This window comes from Siphateles boraxobius, unplaced genomic scaffold (assembly GCF_051911475.1).
Source record: "Siphateles boraxobius isolate OS27281-9 unplaced genomic scaffold, OSU_SipBor_1 214, whole genome shotgun sequence".
Classification (NCBI taxonomy): Eukaryota; Metazoa; Chordata; class Actinopteri; order Cypriniformes; family Leuciscidae; genus Siphateles; species Siphateles boraxobius.
Window position 1 is genome coordinate 671,400 of NW_027508827.1, and position 17,704 is coordinate 689,103.

The 17,704-nt window shown below is 39.9% G+C and overlaps 4 protein-coding genes and 1 pseudogene across 5 annotated transcripts; 3 read left to right on the plus strand and 2 right to left on the minus strand.

The window, feature by feature from the left end:
* Nucleotides 1-30: 30 nt before the first annotated feature.
* On the minus strand, nt 31-1,175 carry LOC143746222 (histone H1 pseudogene; annotated as a pseudogene). The gene has a single exon (XR_013206463.1). The product of XR_013206463.1 is annotated as a histone H1 pseudogene (transcript).
* A 2,955-nt stretch (nt 1,176-4,130) lies between these two features.
* LOC143746180 (histone H2B-like) lies at nt 4,131-4,563 on the minus strand. The gene has a single exon (XM_077237942.1). It carries the CDS (start codon nt 4,549-4,551, stop codon nt 4,177-4,179), a length of 375 nt encoding a protein of 124 aa, XP_077094057.1. The 5' UTR covers nt 4,552-4,563; the 3' UTR covers nt 4,131-4,176.
* Nucleotides 4,564-14,700: 10,137 nt separating this feature from the next.
* Nucleotides 14,701-15,165, plus strand: LOC143746223 (histone H2A). Its single transcript, XM_077237986.1, has one exon. It carries the CDS (start codon nt 14,725-14,727, stop codon nt 15,109-15,111), a length of 387 nt encoding a protein of 128 aa, XP_077094101.1. The 5' UTR covers nt 14,701-14,724; the 3' UTR covers nt 15,112-15,165.
* A 761-nt stretch (nt 15,166-15,926) lies between these two features.
* On the plus strand, nt 15,927-17,573 carry LOC143746215 (histone H3-like). The gene has a single exon (XM_077237976.1). The coding sequence runs from the start codon at nt 15,951-15,953 to the stop codon at nt 16,359-16,361; it is 411 nt and encodes a 136-aa protein (XP_077094091.1). The 5' UTR covers nt 15,927-15,950; the 3' UTR covers nt 16,362-17,573.
* Nucleotides 17,210-17,573, plus strand: LOC143746216 (histone H4). The gene has a single exon (XM_077237977.1). The coding sequence runs from the start codon at nt 17,210-17,212 to the stop codon at nt 17,519-17,521; it is 312 nt and encodes a 103-aa protein (XP_077094092.1). The 3' UTR covers nt 17,522-17,573.
* Nucleotides 17,574-17,704: the final 131 nt, after the last annotated feature.

Sequence of the window (17,704 nt, forward strand, 5' to 3'; positions counted from 1 at the left end):
TGAAACCATTGAAATATGTGTGGGAGAAAATTCAAATAGGTACAAAAATAGACTTTATTAAACTGTTACACCTTTCACACACTGTATATTCTGTGCACATGGACCCGATACTGTACAGCATTATGTTCCTATTGTAATACTTGAGTTTTACCACTGCTTATTGTTTGTATTGTCACAATTCTCCAGTATAGTGTTATGTGTAGATATTCTGTACTGTCATAAAATTCAATTTCTTATGTGAACTGTGATCACTGACGAACCCTCATAAGCTTTTGTGGTAATTTTTAAGCATAAAAAAAATAGTTTGAACGTTTTTCAAATCTGTGACTAATCGTACATACAAAAAATGTTTTCTTTTGTTCGTTAAGATTGCATGAGTTGAAGTTGTTTAAAGTCACATCTTGGCAATTTGCTTTCAAACTAACAAATTAATAAAATACGAGTTTTGCTCTTTACTCAGAGTTAGTGGGTGGCTCTTAAAAGAGCCGTTGATAGGGAAATTGAAAGTAGATGTTTATCTCTTCTTGGGAGGTCCCCGTTTAGGCTTGGCGGCTTTAGGTGTTGCCGCCTTCGGTTTCCCCGCTTTGGCCTTTTTCGGGCTCTTGGCTGCTTTCTTAGCGGCCGCGGGCTTCTTCGCCTTCTTGGGGCTCTTCGTCGCCTTCTTAGCGGGCTTGGCGGCGGGTTTCTTGGCCTTCTTGGGCGATTTCTTAGCGGCTGCGGGCTTCTTTGCTGCGGCGCTCTTGGGCTTCTTGGCAGCGGCGGGTTTCTTGGCCGCGGGCTTCTTCGCTTTAGGAACCGCTTTCTTGGCCGCGGGCTTCTTCTTGCTCTCGGCTTGCTGCTTGTTGAGCTTGAAGGAGCCCGAGGCGCCGGTTCCTTTGACCTGAACCAGAGTGCCTTTAGTCACCAGGCTCTTGATGGCGATCTTAACGCGGGAATTGTTCTTCTCCACGTCGTAGCCGCTGGCAGCGAGCGCTTTCTTCAGCGCGGCGAGGGACACGCCACTCCTCTCCTTGGACGCGGACACCGCTTTGACGATCAGCTCGCCGACGCCTGGACCTGCTTTCTTAGCTTTAGCTGCGGACTTCTTCTTGGGCGCTTTGGCCGGGGCGGCAGCAGCCGGGGCGGGTGCGGTTTCTGCCATAATCTCACTCTCTCTGATAGGATGATTTGCTGAGTTTCACACACGGTTTGCTTTCAGCAGTGAATGAATAGCGCTCGCGCGGCGCTGCGGCTTTAAACAACACATGAGAACCTCGTAGACTCAACCCAACCGCTCTGTGTCTGTGCGCGTCCACGAGCCGCGGACTCTTGTGTTTTCTTCTCTTACATTTGGGCCAAAAATGGAGCGATTAAATAGTTTTTCGCAGTCAAAACAAAGTGAACAGCAAGCAGAGGTTCTGGGCTTTCATTAGAGACTAAAATACGCGAAGAGGAAATGTTTCTTTCGACTCTATCATATAAAATCCATGGCGAGCATCAGCCACGGGGAAAAGCCGCGTGTAAATTTGATGGAAAGTTTTACTGTAAAAGTGTGTAAAAGTCTGAAGGCGTCCTCTGTGTGTTCAGCAAACAGTCTGAAAGACACTTTAATGAAATCAGCATCAGTGAGGGTCGTGAGGAGGCTTTGATACAGACGTAGTTTTGGGCGCTTGAAGCACAAGAACATCATCCCGAGTCTGTCTGTGACTCTCATCTCTGGCCTTATAATCATCATCATCATAATCATAAATATACGTCTGATCACACAGTATTAATGTTTTTACTTGTTTTGCTGATGTACATCATATCATGTAAATAAAAAGTACATCGTCATTTGTTTCTCAGTTTTCGGCTTGTGAATGATGACTGTGTTAAAGCTCTGAATGAGTTTCTCTATTAAAGCAAGTGACTGAAAAACAACTTCCATTTCTCTCTATTTCTTATTTCCCTCCTTGTTCTAGCTTGTACTTTTCTGGACAATGTTTGAAACTTTGTATTTATAGCATTTTGTGTTTGCTTTGTATTTCCTTCATAAGTCTCTTTGGATACAATAATCTGCTCAATCATGGAATGTAAATAGTAAAGCACTTGTTACTCATTCTAACTAATTCATATCATATTGTTAGATTTTGCTGTATTTGGCCGAGCAGTGGTTTGGGTGGCTCGCCAATTTATTAGATGTCTCCAATACATAACATAAGTAAGCTTGACCAGAGTTCTTGTGGGGAGAAGAATTTATTGAAGGTTTGTAGTGTAGCAGTCCTTCAGTAGTGATGTTCGCATGTCGCCCTTCAACAATCTTAACCCAAAGTTCTGTTTGTAAGACAGAACTTTATACATGAAGACAAATGGGCTACAAACAATAGAAAACTGTTAGGGCCTCCCCTGGAGATCAATCTACCCTGCAATCTACTCTGAGCAATGCTGTTTCTTTGTCATTCAAACCAATCAGTTTCTGTATGGGCCATTTGGTTCACACCTTTACAGACACAGATAGAGTTGATTACATCTGAGGCACAGTAACAATGTAATTGCATCTGACTATAGTTAACTGAAAATACACATAATCTTACAATATTTACAGTATATGTTTGATATATTTGCACAGACGTTGGTGTTTTAGTCATACTATAAATACTAGCTTTCTGACCCATATATTTATCTTTGTCATGAGAGCCCATTTCTTTTCACAAGAACAACAAAAAAATATGTAAATCATAATCTTCCTGATCTTTCACTATGTTAGTGAGGATATTTTGTGCCTCACACGTGAAATCAAACATTTCTCTTTAACTCTGAACTAAAACTGAGAAACTTCTCCATCTAAAACAACAAACTTTAGACATTGATGAGCTTAAATTTAAATAATTTTCCTATTGAAAAATGTCCTTCTATGACCTTTATTGTGTCAAAAGGTGCAGTAAACAGACCCTACATGTTATATTATATAAAAGTGTCCATATAAGTTTGATGGTCCACAAATATAAAGCAGAAAGACAGTTTAAAAATGACAAAATTATAGCTAATAATGAAAAACAAAGGCACAATCTATAAAGCAAACAGAGGAAGAAAGTCCTGTAATAAAACACACATTATTAGTCACATATTACTGTCATTTATTGTTCTTGTAGAGCCTGAATCTACAGGACTCCCGTTACAGTTTCTTGTGCAAACTTTATGATGCATGAAAATTAATATAATTAATGCATAATTGAATATAAATGTGTGATTTGATAACCCTTCAGTTTTACCTGTCATTAAACAGACATGTGCTGAATTCTTGAAAAGGCTGGAAAACAATATTGTCACTGTTGTGTTGAAACACTGGAAGCAAGAATCAAAATCCAAAGTTTGTTTAAATGTACACACAGACTACAGGGAATCTCAGGAGAAATAATGTGAAGAGAGAGATGGGAGGAAGACAAGAAAAACAAAGATGAGGAAGAATAAGAGAAGGTCAGACACAGAAAAGACCGCAAGAGAAAGAGGAAAAAAGGCAAACAATTTAAATGGTATATAACTTTTATTCTTATTTCAATAAATATCATTGTGCAGAGAACATTATAAAAGTAAGACTGTACACTGGATGCATTGTTTCAGATATGAAACAAATATTGAGAACATTTCCCTGATAAAACCAAGAGATACATTTTCCTAATTTGTTTTACAGACACAGTTTTGAGGCTTTAATTGAGGAACCGATTAAGCTGATACAATGAAGGGAAAAGGCAACCTTTTATTTTAAGAGAATTAGTTCAATTATGTGGTCTTATTTAGGGACACCATTGTTAGTTCCCATGAGTAGGGCTTATGTTGAGGTTGTGAATAACTTTGTTCATTGAGAAATAACTTTGCTATAATCATTGAGCATTAATAAGTTTGTTGCTGTGCTCGTGGCATACAGACTATTTAAAATTATACAAGTCAAAAATGAATTAGTCGTTTCCGTTCACTCAAGTTCACACAATTTTGAGTCAACTTAAAATAAAACAGACATGTCACTAAAATATCAAATTTGTTGTATCAGATTAAATAATTTAGATTAAATATATATATAGTGGATGCATCCCGCATAATAATGTTGACAAAAACTGCAACTTGTCATCCATTTAAAAACCATCTACAAGCATCATCAGCTCTTTTACAGGATGTTGTGAGTGGCTCTTAAAAGAGCCTTTGTGTGAGCGCCTCTGGCCTCTACTTGGAGCTGGTGTACTTGGTGACGGCCTTGGTGCCCTCAGACACGGCGTGTTTGGCCAGCTCTCCGGGCAGCAGCAGACGCACGGCGGTCTGGATCTCTCTCGACGTGATGGTGGAGCGCTTGTTGTAGTGAGCGAGACGTGACGCCTCACCGGCGATGCGCTCGAAGATGTCGTTGACGAAAGAGTTCATGATGCCCATCGCCTTCGAGGAGATGCCGGTGTCAGGGTGAACCTGCTTCAGCACTTTGTAGACGTAGATGGCGTAGCTCTCCTTCCTGGACTTTCTGCGCTTCTTCCCTCCCTTCGCGGCGCTCTTGGTGACGGCCTTCTTAGAGCCTTTCTTAGGCGCGGGCTTGGCTGGTTCAGGCATGATGAGGAATGATCTCAGAGCTGACGAGTCAGTGTGAAGAACTCAGCAGCGACACTGAGGACTTTATTCACTGCACTATGCTAATTTAGAAGGAGACACGGAGTCCTTCTGATTGCCTGTTTTCATTGGCCGAACCTATAAGCTTGTGTTTGATTGGACAACTCAAAGCATAACGAGTGATCGAGGACCAATCACAGGTGGTTAAAAATAGCCCCGCCCACCGCCCCATATTTGAATGACAGTTTCCTTTGTTTAATTTCCCGCTCTTTTTATTATTAGTAGTTTTGGAAAATAAGCGGTTCTACACAAATAGTGTGCACCGTCGTGTAATTAAAAAAATCTTATAAACTCATTTAGGGAGCTTGGACGAAAGAGACAAATAACGGTCACATTTCCTTTAGAACCTTGACATTTCATTGATTTATGAATCAGTTTAAACTACAGGAATGGTAAATAAAAGCCCATTTTAATAAGATAACATTTTTATCATACATTTATAATCATATTTTCAGAATTTTCAATTCTGCTAACTTTGGTACCACTCTTATCTTATTTTCTTTTCTTTTTTCATTTTGTAAACCACATTTTAGCATCAGAGAATCGATAAAGAATGCAAATATAATATTTTAGGTATCATCTGTTGGGTAAAGAGAATGAAAAGATGCTGAAAGTCTCGATACATTATGAGACTTTATGAGCTCATTAATAAGTCTATTCTCGATCCCGGAAAAAAAAGTCCTTTTTAACTAATCATTTTGTGCATTAATTATAACCTCAGTCAGGATTTTTTTTTAATTATTGCTCTTAGGGTAATGATTTTTATTTATTATTTTTTTACACATTTTTAAAGAGATTGTCAGATGAGTGGACAGTAAACGTTTTGGCTTTAACTGAAGAGATACTGAATTAAACATAATACAGTAATAACACAGTAATAAGTGTGTGTATTCAACAAACCAATCAATAAAATTCAATAAAATCATGTGAAAACTATAAAATACATACAAAAAAATATTGTTATGAAAGGTTATATACCCCATGAGAAGTGCATTGATAATCAGATTACTTTTTTGATGTAACAAGTAAAGTAATGCATTACAAGTAACATATATCAGTCACAGTAATAGAATGAACTGTAGCTGAAATATGATGCATGATGTCCAATTTAATGGACAGATGATTAATCAGAATTTCCTCCCAATCTAAAAACAATACTTCAAATGTAACTGTGATATGACTAATTAGATATTGCTTGATGCTACAACATTTTTTTTACTGTAAAAGTGTGTAAAAGTGTGAAGGGTCTTCTGTGTGTTCAGCTCTGCTTTGATACATGTTGATAATGTTGTTTTGGGCGCTTGAAGCACACGAACATCATCCCGAGTCTTTCTGTGACTCTCATCTCTGGCCTTATAATCATCATCATCATAATCATAAATATATACATCTGATCACACAGTATTAATGTTTTAACTCATTAAACATGCATTTAACCGTTCATCACGACATAAAAACATGTTCATAAAGGATTCGCCATTTATCTCATACAGTATATGGAACCTGAATAGAAATGATGGAAATTATTGTGTCAGATGTTGTTGCTTATTTAAATGAGATGCTTATCATTTAGAGCAAGAGACACCATGGGTCATACTTTCATTTTAACCACTACAAATGCTAATTCACAACATAGTCCTGTATTCACAATAGTCCATTATGTTTGATATATATATATATATAGAGAGAGAGATTTTTTTCTCATTTATATTATGCTGTACATTTACATTTATTCATTTAGCTGACGCATTTATCCAATTGCTATGTATGTCGCACGCCTCTGGAGCAACTAGGGGTTAAATGTCTTACTCAGGGACACATTGGTGTCTCACAGTGGATTCGAACCCGGGTCTCTCACACCACAGGCATGCGTCTTATCCACTGCGCCATCATCACCCCGATAGTAAAATCTGCTGTGAACTGAATGATGAACATAATGAATCAGTGTTGAGTTTACAGGGACAATCTGAATGGAAATTATGGCAAGACTAGACTAGATTGGTCTGGTCCGGTTTGTTCACTTGAAACATTCAATGATGTTGAAACAATTCTAATGTTTTGTTTTGCTGGGTCTCAGTTGTCAAGTCTAGTCACCTTTTTTTAGCGCTTTTTACAATACAGATTGTTTCAAAGCAGCTTTACAGAGATAACAGGAAAATAATGTTGTAATAATATTGTTAAATATAAAATCAAATGTCCCCAACTAAGCCAGCCAAAAGCAGATGGTGAAAAAGGTGAAGAAAGGCGACAGTTGTGTGTAAGAACCTCTTATAAACCTGAAAACATCAGGGCCTTCAGCTGTTGACGTTGATGAAGTTGATGTTGATGATGTAATTTGAAGAGCTTATTAAATTGTTGTTCTACCATCTCAATTGAACAATGTTTTACACATATTGAGTCAAAAACCACAACGTTAAATTAATAGTTAGAAATCTATTTTCTCTTATCATCTGTTTTGTACACATTTGATTATCTTTATCAGGAATATTTAAATGGTTGTCATCTTTTCTGTCTCAATAGTTTTCTTCTTCTAGTATGGTTTAATGGTGGTTGTACTGGAATGTGAAACATTCATGGGAAGTAAAAAAAATAATAATAGAATAAAATTACTTATGCAATATGTGTTTTTAAATTCTACTTTCCAATCCTGTTATTTTGAGATAATTGAGTATGTATCTCTGTATATCCTTCACTCTAAGTCACGGAGTTCACTTTAAAATGAAAATTAGCCCATGATTTACTCACCTCAAGCCATAGGTGTATATGACTTTCTTCTTTCATGCGAATACAATCAGAGTTATATTAATAAACACCCTGATGCTTCAGAGATAATGGCAGTGAATTGCAACCATCAGTTTGAAGCTCAAAAAAGTGCATCCATCCAGAACTCCTCACGGCTCCGCGGTTTAATAAAGGCCTTCAGAAGCAAAACGATGAGTTTGTTTGAGTTTGTGTGTAATATTATTTACCCGTTGCAAAGTAAAATTCTAACTTCTCCAAACTAACAAACGGAGTACTAACGCCTAAAGCGTGACGTCAGAAGTATCGTAGCGTCATGCCGTAGCGTAAATATCAGCAGTGCAGCGCATTACTCGCTTTAGTTGCGCTTTAGACTTAAAGGATTAGTTCACCCAAAAATTTAAATTCTGTCAGTAGTTACTCTCCCTCATGTTGTTCCAACCCCGTAAGACCTTCGTTCATCTTCGGAACACGAATTAAGATATTTTTTAATGAAATTTAGCTGGATCACTCCTCCAAAAAGGATTGAAACTTGCCGGCCTCGAAAAGTTATTAAAGACATCGTTAAAATAGTCCAAGTGACTACAGTGGCTGCACTTTTATGAGCTTCAAACTGATGGTTGCAAATCACTTCCATAATAAAGCTTGAAAGAGCATGGACATTTTGTAATATAACTTGTCTGAAATTGTATTCGTCTGAAAGAAGAAAGTCTTGATGACTTGAGGGTGAGTAAACAAATAGAGTCTGAACAAATATTATTGGTTTAACTTCCTGAACTCTTTGAATAGCTAATAAAATCTCCATTATCTGTTGTAAAAACTGATCCTCTTCTGAATGCTGACCCTCTCTGAATAAATGCTGAAGCTGAATATCCTGATTCTCTGATTCATCTGGAGCATTGAGGAGTTTTATACACACTGTTGAAAAACAACCTCCTTATGTTCAGATTTATAATTCTTAACTTTATATTAAAGATAAAAATAGTCTTAAGATGTGGGAAGCAACCAGTGCCGCCATCGTTACTATCTAGAGCAAATAAATACTCTTGTTCCGCCAGTTTTGTTATATACATCCCTAAAAAGTGCCTAATAATATTTCTATACTGAAATAATACGGGCATTATAATTATTATGATATGATGATTGTTTTTTTTTATTAGGCTTATATTTTTGGTGGCCTACACACAGCATGTGATGGAGCGGCAGCGCTGAAAGCAAACAATATATGCTATTACAATAGAGGAACTGACTGGAGTTTCTGTAATGTCCTCATAACATTTCTAGTTGCTGTCCTACAAAAAATTCAATTCAATTCAATTCAAATTTATTTGTATAGCGCTTTTCACAATACACATTGTCTCAAAGCAGCTTTACAGAAATTGCATTTCGGAAATGTACATAGAAAAATACAGTTAGTTAATCAAGTATTAATTTATGGCATAACATATCGCCGGCTTTGAGTCGTCTCTCCACAGGCGTCGAGTCGTCTCTTCACAGGCGTCGAGTCGTCTCTTCACAGGCGTTGGGGCATCTGAAGTCTCCGTGAGAGGCTGGATACAAACTGGAGCTGACGAACGCTATTTACCTCGGGACTAGCGTCCCGAGATAACAGCAGAAAGGCAGATGGGAAATAATTAGCATAGCTGATGTTCATAATGTTAATGCATTCGAACCGATTCAGCAGTATCAAAGGTTAAGCATTAAGTGAATGCTTGGTTAAAGAGATGCGTCTTTAATCTAGTTTTAAACTGGGACAGCGAGTCTGAGGCTCGTACAATATCAGGAAGGCTATTCCAGAGTTTAGGAGCTAAATGCGAGAACGCCCTCCCTCCTTTAGTGGACTTAGATATCCTAGGAATGACCAGAAGCCTCGAATTTAGTGATCTTAAAGAGCGCGATGGATTGTATGGCGATAGAAGGTCTGTTAAATACACAGGAGCTAAACCATTTAGGGCTTTATAGGTCAGTAGGAATACTTTGTAATTGATACGTAACTTAATAGGTAACCAGTGTAGAGATGATAAAATAGGTGTTATATGATCATATTTTCTTGATCTAGTAAGAACTCTAGCAGCTGCATTTTGCACTAACTGTAGCTTGTTAATTGAGGATGTAGGACAGCCAGCTAATAAAGCATTACAGTAATCTAGTCTCGAGGTCATGAAAGCATGAACTAACTTTTCTGCATCAGAAACAGATAGCATGTTGCGTAGCTTAGCAATGTTTCTAAGGTGGAAAAAGGCTGTTCTTGTAATATATGAAATATGATTTTCGAAAGTCAAGTTGCGGTCTAGTATAACACCCAGGTCTTTTACTGTAGTGGATAAAGTAACAGGACATCCTTCTAAATTAAAGTTGTATTGTAAGGGATTTTGTGGGTAGTTTTTTGGACCAATAAGTAGTACCTCCGTTTTATCTGAATTTAATAGCAGGAAATTACACGTCATCCAGCATTTTATATCATTTAGACACTCTGTCAATTTAGATAAGTTAGTGTTTTCATCTGGTCGTGATGAGATATATAATTGAGTGTCATCAGCATAACAGTGGAAATTAATTCCATGTTTTCTTATAATATTACCAAGTGGCAGCATATATATTGAGAATAGCAGAGGGCCTAACACCGATCCTTGCGGCACTCCATAGTCTACTGACGTTATCTTTGATTTTTCCCCATTTAGACAGACAAAATGGTAACGGTCTGATAAGTAAGATCTAAACCAGCTTAATGCCTGTCCCTGAACACCAGTGTAGTTTTGTAGTCGATCCAGGAGTATTTTATGATCGATAGTGTCGAACGCAGCGCTTAGATCGAGTAGAACTAGTATTGAGATACAGCCTTGGTCAGAAGCTAAAAGTAAATCATTTGTAATTTTAACTAGTGCAGTTTCTGTGCTATGATGCGGTCTGAATCCCGACTGGAATTTTTCATAGATATCATTTTCTTGCAAGAAAGAGCACAATTGAGCGGACACAATTTTTTCTAGTATTTTAGACATAAATGGAAGATTTGAGATGGGTCTGTAATTTGCTAAGTTATTTGGATCTAATTGCGGTTTCTTAATGAGAGGTTTTATTACTGCCAGCTTGAATATTTTTGGAACATGACCTAAAAATAAAGACGAGTTAATAATATTAAGAAGAGGCTCTTCGACTACAGGTAACACTTCTTTCAGTAGTTTAGTGGGTATTGGATCTAATAAACATGTTGTTGGTTTCGATGCAATGATAAGTTTATTTAGCTCTTCCTGTCCTATAGTTGTAAATCGGTGTAGTTGTTCTTGAGGGGCCATAATTGAGGCTGAATCATAAGACATCATAGAGGATTGTATATTTACAATTGTGTTTCGGATGCTTTCTATTTTCTCATTGAAGTAATTCATAAAATCATTACTACTATATTGTAATGGAATATTTTGCTCTGGTGATGTTTGTTTATTTGTTAGTCTAGCCACGGTGTTGAATAAAAACCTTGGATTATTTTGGTTATTTTCTATTAGTTTGCGGAGATGCTCAGCCCTGGCTGCTTTTAGAGCCTTTTTATAACGTGACATACTGTCTTTCCACGCGATTCTAAAGACCTCTAAATTAGTTTGTTTCCATTTACGCTCTAAGTTACGAGTTTCTCTCTTGATTGCATGCGTAGCACTGTTGTACCATGGTGCTTTAGTTTTCTCTCTTACCTTTTTTAATCTAATTGGTGCAACAATATCTAGTGTACTAGAGAACATGGTGCTCAAACTGCTAGTCATTTCCTCTAGTTCATCTGTTTGTTTGGGTGCACTGCGCAGCTGAGATAGATCAGGTAAGCTATTTGAGAATCTATCTATAGTGGTTGGAAGGATTGTTCTGCCTGGTCGATAACGTTGCGCAACGTGACAAATTTCAGCAGTACGTATTATACAAGTTACCATGTAATGATCAGTGAGATCATCACTTTGCGGTATAATATTTATATCAGTTGGATTGGTTCCATATGATATAATTAAATCTAGTGTATGATTTAGACGATGAGTGGGACCGCTGACGTTTTGCGTGACCCCAAAGGAGTTTAATAAATCTGTAAACGCAGTCCCTAACGCATCATTTGTATTATCTACGTGTATGTTAAAGTCTCCAACAATTATTGCTTTATCGACATTGACCAATAGATCTGAGAGAAAGTATGCAAACTCTTTTAGGAAATCAGCATAGGGCCCTGGAGGTCTATATAGGGTAGCCAAGGCTAGAGATAATATGGATTTGTTTCTTGCATCTAAGAGCGTAACATTTAGCACAAGTACTTCAAACGAATTAAACCTGTGACCTGTTTTCTGAGTAACATTAAGAATATCTCTATAGATTGTTGCAACCCCGCCGCCACGACCGATCAGACGGGGCTCATGCTTATAACAGTATCCTGGTGGAGTGGACTCATTTAGACCGAAATAATCATTTGGTTTAAGCCAGGTTTCAGTAAGGCAAAGTACATCGAAACTATTATCTGTGACCATTTCATTTACAATAACCGCCTTAGGTGTGAGCGATCTAATGTTTAGAAGACCTAGCTTTAGAAATTGTTTTTGTTCACTGATATTTAGATTTTCTGGTTTAATTACAATAAGATTTTTGCTAGATCCTACACTAGATTTATTGTTTGGCCTCACTAAGCGAGGAATAGACACAGTTTCTATATAATGTTCTACACTACTTATATCAATTAAGTTGGGACAGCAAAGACTGTGATTTGGACTTTGACTTACTAGTCATATGGTGTGTAACGTCTTGGAGATGTTGTCGGACAGAACAGCCGCTCCGATTCTGCGGGGGTGCAGGCCATCAGCACGGTAGAGCCTAGGTCGCTCCCAGAACAGATTCCAATTATTTACAAAGAGCAGTTTCTGTTCATTACACCATGACATTAACCATTCATTTAGAGCAAATAATCTACTGAACCTTTCTTGTCCTAGTCGGTACGTGGGAAGCGGTCCAGACACGATGATAGTTGCTTCAGGCGATGTGCTGCGAACCGTCTCGATCAGGCTTCTGTAGTCCTTCTTCAGAACCTCCGTCTGCCGCAGCCTGATGTCGTTCGTCCCGGCGTGTAGGACCACAGCTCCGACGCGCTCGTCACCGTTCAGGATCTCGGGAATCTGTGCAGCGACATCAAGAACACGAGCACCAGGAAAACAGTGAGTGCGCACCTTACGCTTACCTGAGGTAGCACGGACATGACGGACCATGGAAGTGCCGATGATCACGGCGGCGTCACGTTCCGGCTCGCGAAGAGGGGAGAAGCGGTTCCGGGTGGAGATCTCGAAGACCGGGAGGGGGGGGGAAGTCCTTGGTCTGGTCCTGGCTCGTGTCTTCCGCTGTGGGATCACCCAGGGTCCGTGGTGTTGCCTCGGTGCCGGAGTGAATGAAGGCAGAGATGATCGCGTCCTCCTGGGCAGAGAAACGCACGGAGTAGACGAAGTCGGAGTCAAAAAGTTACTAACCACTGACTTGTGAGCATCGGCGCGTGATGTTTCGAGCGTTGATCGCCGATCTCGCAGCTCGGCTTGCTTCACCAGCAGAACGCGGATCTGTTTCTCCACCGACTCCAGCTCCAATCGTACCGAAACCAGCTCGAATGTGTCCTCACCTGCACTCAGAGGTAACGTTAGACACACATCCGATATGTTCGCCATTATAACAGATGAACAGTAAATTAGTAGTGATACTACCAATATCACTACTAATTTAGGACTGAAATGATGGATATAACACGTATCCTTTCAGTCAAACGGGTGTAAAATGAGAGGGTCGATAGGCGCGAGGCCACGCGTGAAATGCTAGCGGGCTAAAGGCTAGTAGCCGAGATTCGGAAAGTTGGATCTAAGTAGCGATATCAAAGCAATCCGATTGTTTTTTATAAGGAATAGTGTCGAGGATAAGTTCACATGATATAAAAATAGAAAGTGCTTGTTTATAAATGAGTGGTAAAGAAGAAAATCAGCGATTAATGAATCAATTCGACGGAGCTCCTTTTAGTATTTCTTATTCTTCTGTTGATGTTTTATGGCGGTTGGTAAACCAGTTTATGGTGCGTAATCCATATGTGGAGTGTGAGGTGATGATATCATGGGAAAATAATAATAAAAAAAATTCCACCTATATTCTATTATAAAAATTTGCCATTTTCATGAAATGTATAAGAGCTTTATAACCTTTATACGAAGTGTTTAGCACATTCTGTTATGTCAGAGAATTAATGCCAGCAGATTTTAATTAATCTTTCCCCTGGAGTCTTTCACTTGCCCTACAGTTATTCAGCACATGCTTTACACTGGAAGTCCACAATGATTACACAATGATGGATGTTTTCCTATCATCTGGAGAGATTTATTAAGAGTAGAGTGTCTAATTCTCAATCGAGATATAACTGAATCATCCTTTCCATTACCATAATCAGTTCTTACATGGCCAACTTGTTTATGTATATTATACAATTGTCCTTTGTTTCCTTTATCCCTTCTCTCTGACAGCTAATTTAACTTAACCTTTAATTTCTGATTTACTCAAAGGTATGTGTATGTCTATATTTGTAAGTAAATTGTGGCACACATCGAAATTTGACTCTATTTCTCATTTGGCAGATTCTATAAAAACTTAGTACTTCTATTAATATATCTTCCCTAGATTCAGATTTCCCATTCAATATAACTGTGGAAGTTGTGTGTAAGTACTGTTGTAGGTTTGATTTCTTCCACCCACTGTAAGGCTCTCTGAACAGCCGCCATCTCAGTTGCATATACTAATATATTGTTAGCAGTTCTTTTTGCAGATTTATATTTAAAGTGAGGAATATACGTCAGTGTCTGTACGCCCAGTTTCTGGGTCTTTAGAAGCATCTGTATAAATCTTCAAAAATATAAAGTATTCAGTTTTTGAATACTGCTGACTATTGTCTCATTTGGAACATAGTTCTGGTTTTCATTTATTGGCTTAAGTATTTGCAAATCAACTGTTGGTATTGAGAAGAACCAAGGTGGCTAGACTGGCAGAGCCACTGTGGGGCTAATATTGATATTACTGATGCCTATTTGTTGAGCCTGCTGTCCAGCCATAGCCATTCAGATATGTCTGCTCATATAACAGCAGTTTTACAATATATGTTTGGTAAAAAAAACAGTCATTTTAGTATTCTTTAACTGCATGGTCTTAACCGTCACAAATACTTATTCCCGCCAGAAAGGGGGATGGGCTTGGTAGGGAAGTTCAGTGATTGGTTTAAATTTTTAAAGGCTCTAAGCCAATGGGCGACTGGCGCTCTCTTTTTAAAACAGTGTGTGGAAGCACTGCACTTCATACTACTTTTTACTTTCCTTGTGAAGGTTTGATAAACTGATCTTTAAAATGAGCGGTAGAGGCAAAACTGGCGGCAAAGCTCGAGCAAAGGCCAAGACTCGCTCGTCCAGGGCAGGACTGCAGTTCCCCGTCGGCCGTGTCCACAGGCTCCTCCGTAAAGGCAACTACGCCGAGCGCGTCGGTGCCGGAGCTCCTGTGTATCTGGCGGCTGTGCTCGAGTATCTGACCGCGGAGATCCTGGAGTTGGCTGGAAACGCCGCTCGGGACAACAAGAAGACCCGCATCATCCCCCGGCACCTGCAGCTGGCGGTGCGCAATGACGAGGAGCTGAACAAGCTTCTGGGCGGAGTGACCATCGCTCAGGGCGGCGTGTTGCCCAACATCCAGGCCGTGCTGCTGCCCAAGAAGACCGAGAAGCCCGCCAAGGGCAAATAACCGCTCCGGTCCCTCACTGACGAACAACGGCTCTTTTAAGAGCCACTCATATAATCTGATAGAGAGCGCTTTTCTTAACACTTACCAGGTCTAATCTCATTTGGTTGAGAAAACAAGCGACCCATTAATCTAGTCAAACATGCTTATTCTGCAATGTAACTGTGCATGCTTGTTGTAAACGCATGATGATCCCTTAATGTGTTTAGCAGAGACCGTGTGAAATGTTGCTGCCCCAACCTATCTTTGAAATAAATAAACTTTTCTACCAAGATCTGATAATGTATGTGACCTTCCTATATTATCCAAAATAAAAAACAAAATACACATCTGCTTCAGAGGATTTCTGGTGTAACAAACTAACCAATGTTACTCTGGGTCTTCTGCCCTTTATCTCCTCTACTGCACGATCCTGTATTTTACAGATGGATGGCAAGTGTGTCTTGATTATTTTGACTGTAGTGCTTTTATACAGACTGTAATGTGATTTTGTTCTGATCCAAGATCTGAACAACCGCTGGGAATTAAGGCGAGTAATTCAGAACAAATAAATAAAGCAATGTGAGGTTTGAGAATAAAGCATTTTGGTTTGAGATACTGATTGATGAGCAAAATAGTAAACAGAACAAAGCGTCTCGAGCGGGAAACACTCCGCTTGTTGAAAAGAAGAAACGCTTGTCATTGGCTAGCAGCGATAAGCGTACCTCACACACTAGCCAATCACAAGCCTTTGCATCATCGTGACACTGTGAGCTCGTGACGGTCGAATGATATAAAAACAGGCGTGTAACAGACACAGCATTTCTAGCTCAAGCAGGACCGAGAGAAGAGAAACTGCAGCGATGGCAAGAACTAAGCAGACCGCTCGTAAATCCACCGGTGGCAAAGCCCCGAGGAAGCAGCTCGCGACTAAAGCAGCGCGGAAGAGCGCGCCCGCCACCGGCGGCGTCAAGAAGCCCCATCGGTACCGGCCCGGGACCGTGGCTCTGCGGGAGATCCGCCGCTATCAGAAGTCCACCGAGCTGCTGATCCGCAAACTGCCTTTCCAGCGGCTGGTGAGAGAAATCGCCCAGGATTTCAAGACGGACCTGCGCTTCCAGAGCTCCGCGGTCATGGCCCTGCAGGAGTCCAGCGAGGCTTATTTGGTGGGTCTGTTTGAGGACACCAACCTGTGCGCCATCCACGCCAAGAGAGTCACCATCATGCCCAAGGACATCCAGCTGGCGCGCCGCATCCGCGGAGAGCGCGCTTAAACCCGCCGCTGCTGTGCACGCGAGTCAAACCCCAACGGCTCTTTTAAGAGCCACATCACTTACTATAAACGAGACAATTTCCACTTTTACGCTAGTTAATAAAAGATAAAGCAACAGGCTTTCTACGCGGTGTGGGATCATATTTTAGTAAATGGTAGTTCTGAACAACTGGGGGGAAGAGCATATGCCACTGGCCATAAGCAATTTCCTAAACAGACAATTGGCCATTTGTTCCATCTGCGCAGAATTTATGGCATTGGATCAGACAGCCAGTGATAAACATAACTACATGATTCCAAGACATATTTTCATTGAGCAGAAAGTTGCGGGTTATAAAGCGGTTTCTTTTCATGTAACGTTAAGCACATGTTATCACTTCAACAAAACCATTATCACAGAGTGAATATTACCTGGACAAGGATTTCAGATATTGTAATCTTTGTGGGGACATTTTGTCCCCATAATGTAGGGTTTACGAGGACACAAATAAAACAGATGCCACTATTCATAATTTTACTATAATCAATATTGTGATTTGATGTCTTGTGTCCCTCTTTGTTTCATTTGTTTGCTGAGCTTGTAGAACAGCACTGTTCATTATCAAACAGCACTACTGTAAATAACATAATTGATAAATTATTAATATTTTATTTAAAACAAGGGAAAGGCTCCTGCAGAGCGGAGTGGAGGTAAAATGTTCCTCTATATCATGGGGGAGGGGCGTGCGCATGTGACGTACTGTTGGTTTCTGTCAGGTCCTGTAAGCAAGTATAGACTGCCTCCTTTCGACGCACTAACTCATTATTCATTCTTCTTTACCCATACATCATCTCAACAATCTTGTGAGTATGTCTGGAAGAGGCAAAGGCGGGAAAGGGCTCGGTAAAGGAGGCGCGAAGCGTCACCGTAAAGTTCTGCGCGATAACATCCAGGGAATCACCAAACCCGCCATTCGGCGTCTGGCTCGCCGCGGCGGCGTCAAGCGCATCTCCGGGCTGATCTACGAGGAGACCCGCGGTGTGTTGAAGGTGTTTCTGGAGAACGTGATCCGCGATGCCGTCACCTACACCGAGCACGCCAAGAGAAAGACCGTCACCGCCATGGATGTCGTGTACGCGCTGAAGCGACAGGGACGCACCTTGTACGGCTTCGGGGGATAAACGCCTGAAACAGGAGAAACTGACCAACCCAACGGCTCTTTTAAGAGCCACACACACTCTCTCACACAAAGAGTTGATGATTTGGCTGTGCTAAACTTATTATAAATTTTTTTTTTAATCTGATGAAGGTGTTGGACTTTAATAATGAGATTAAAGTCCAATAAACTTTTACATCCTAAGCTT

What these genes read in the sequence shown, in the direction of transcription:
- LOC143746180 (XM_077237942.1), bottom strand. Translation starts at nt 4,551, where the DNA reads ATGCCTGAACCAGCCAAGCCCGCGCCTAAGAAAGGCTCTAAGAAGGCC.
- LOC143746223 (XM_077237986.1), top strand. Translation starts at nt 14,725, where the DNA reads ATGAGCGGTAGAGGCAAAACTGGCGGCAAAGCTCGAGCAAAGGCCAAG.
- LOC143746215 (XM_077237976.1), top strand. Translation starts at nt 15,951, where the DNA reads ATGGCAAGAACTAAGCAGACCGCTCGTAAATCCACCGGTGGCAAAGCC.
- LOC143746216 (XM_077237977.1), top strand. Translation starts at nt 17,210, where the DNA reads ATGTCTGGAAGAGGCAAAGGCGGGAAAGGGCTCGGTAAAGGAGGCGCG.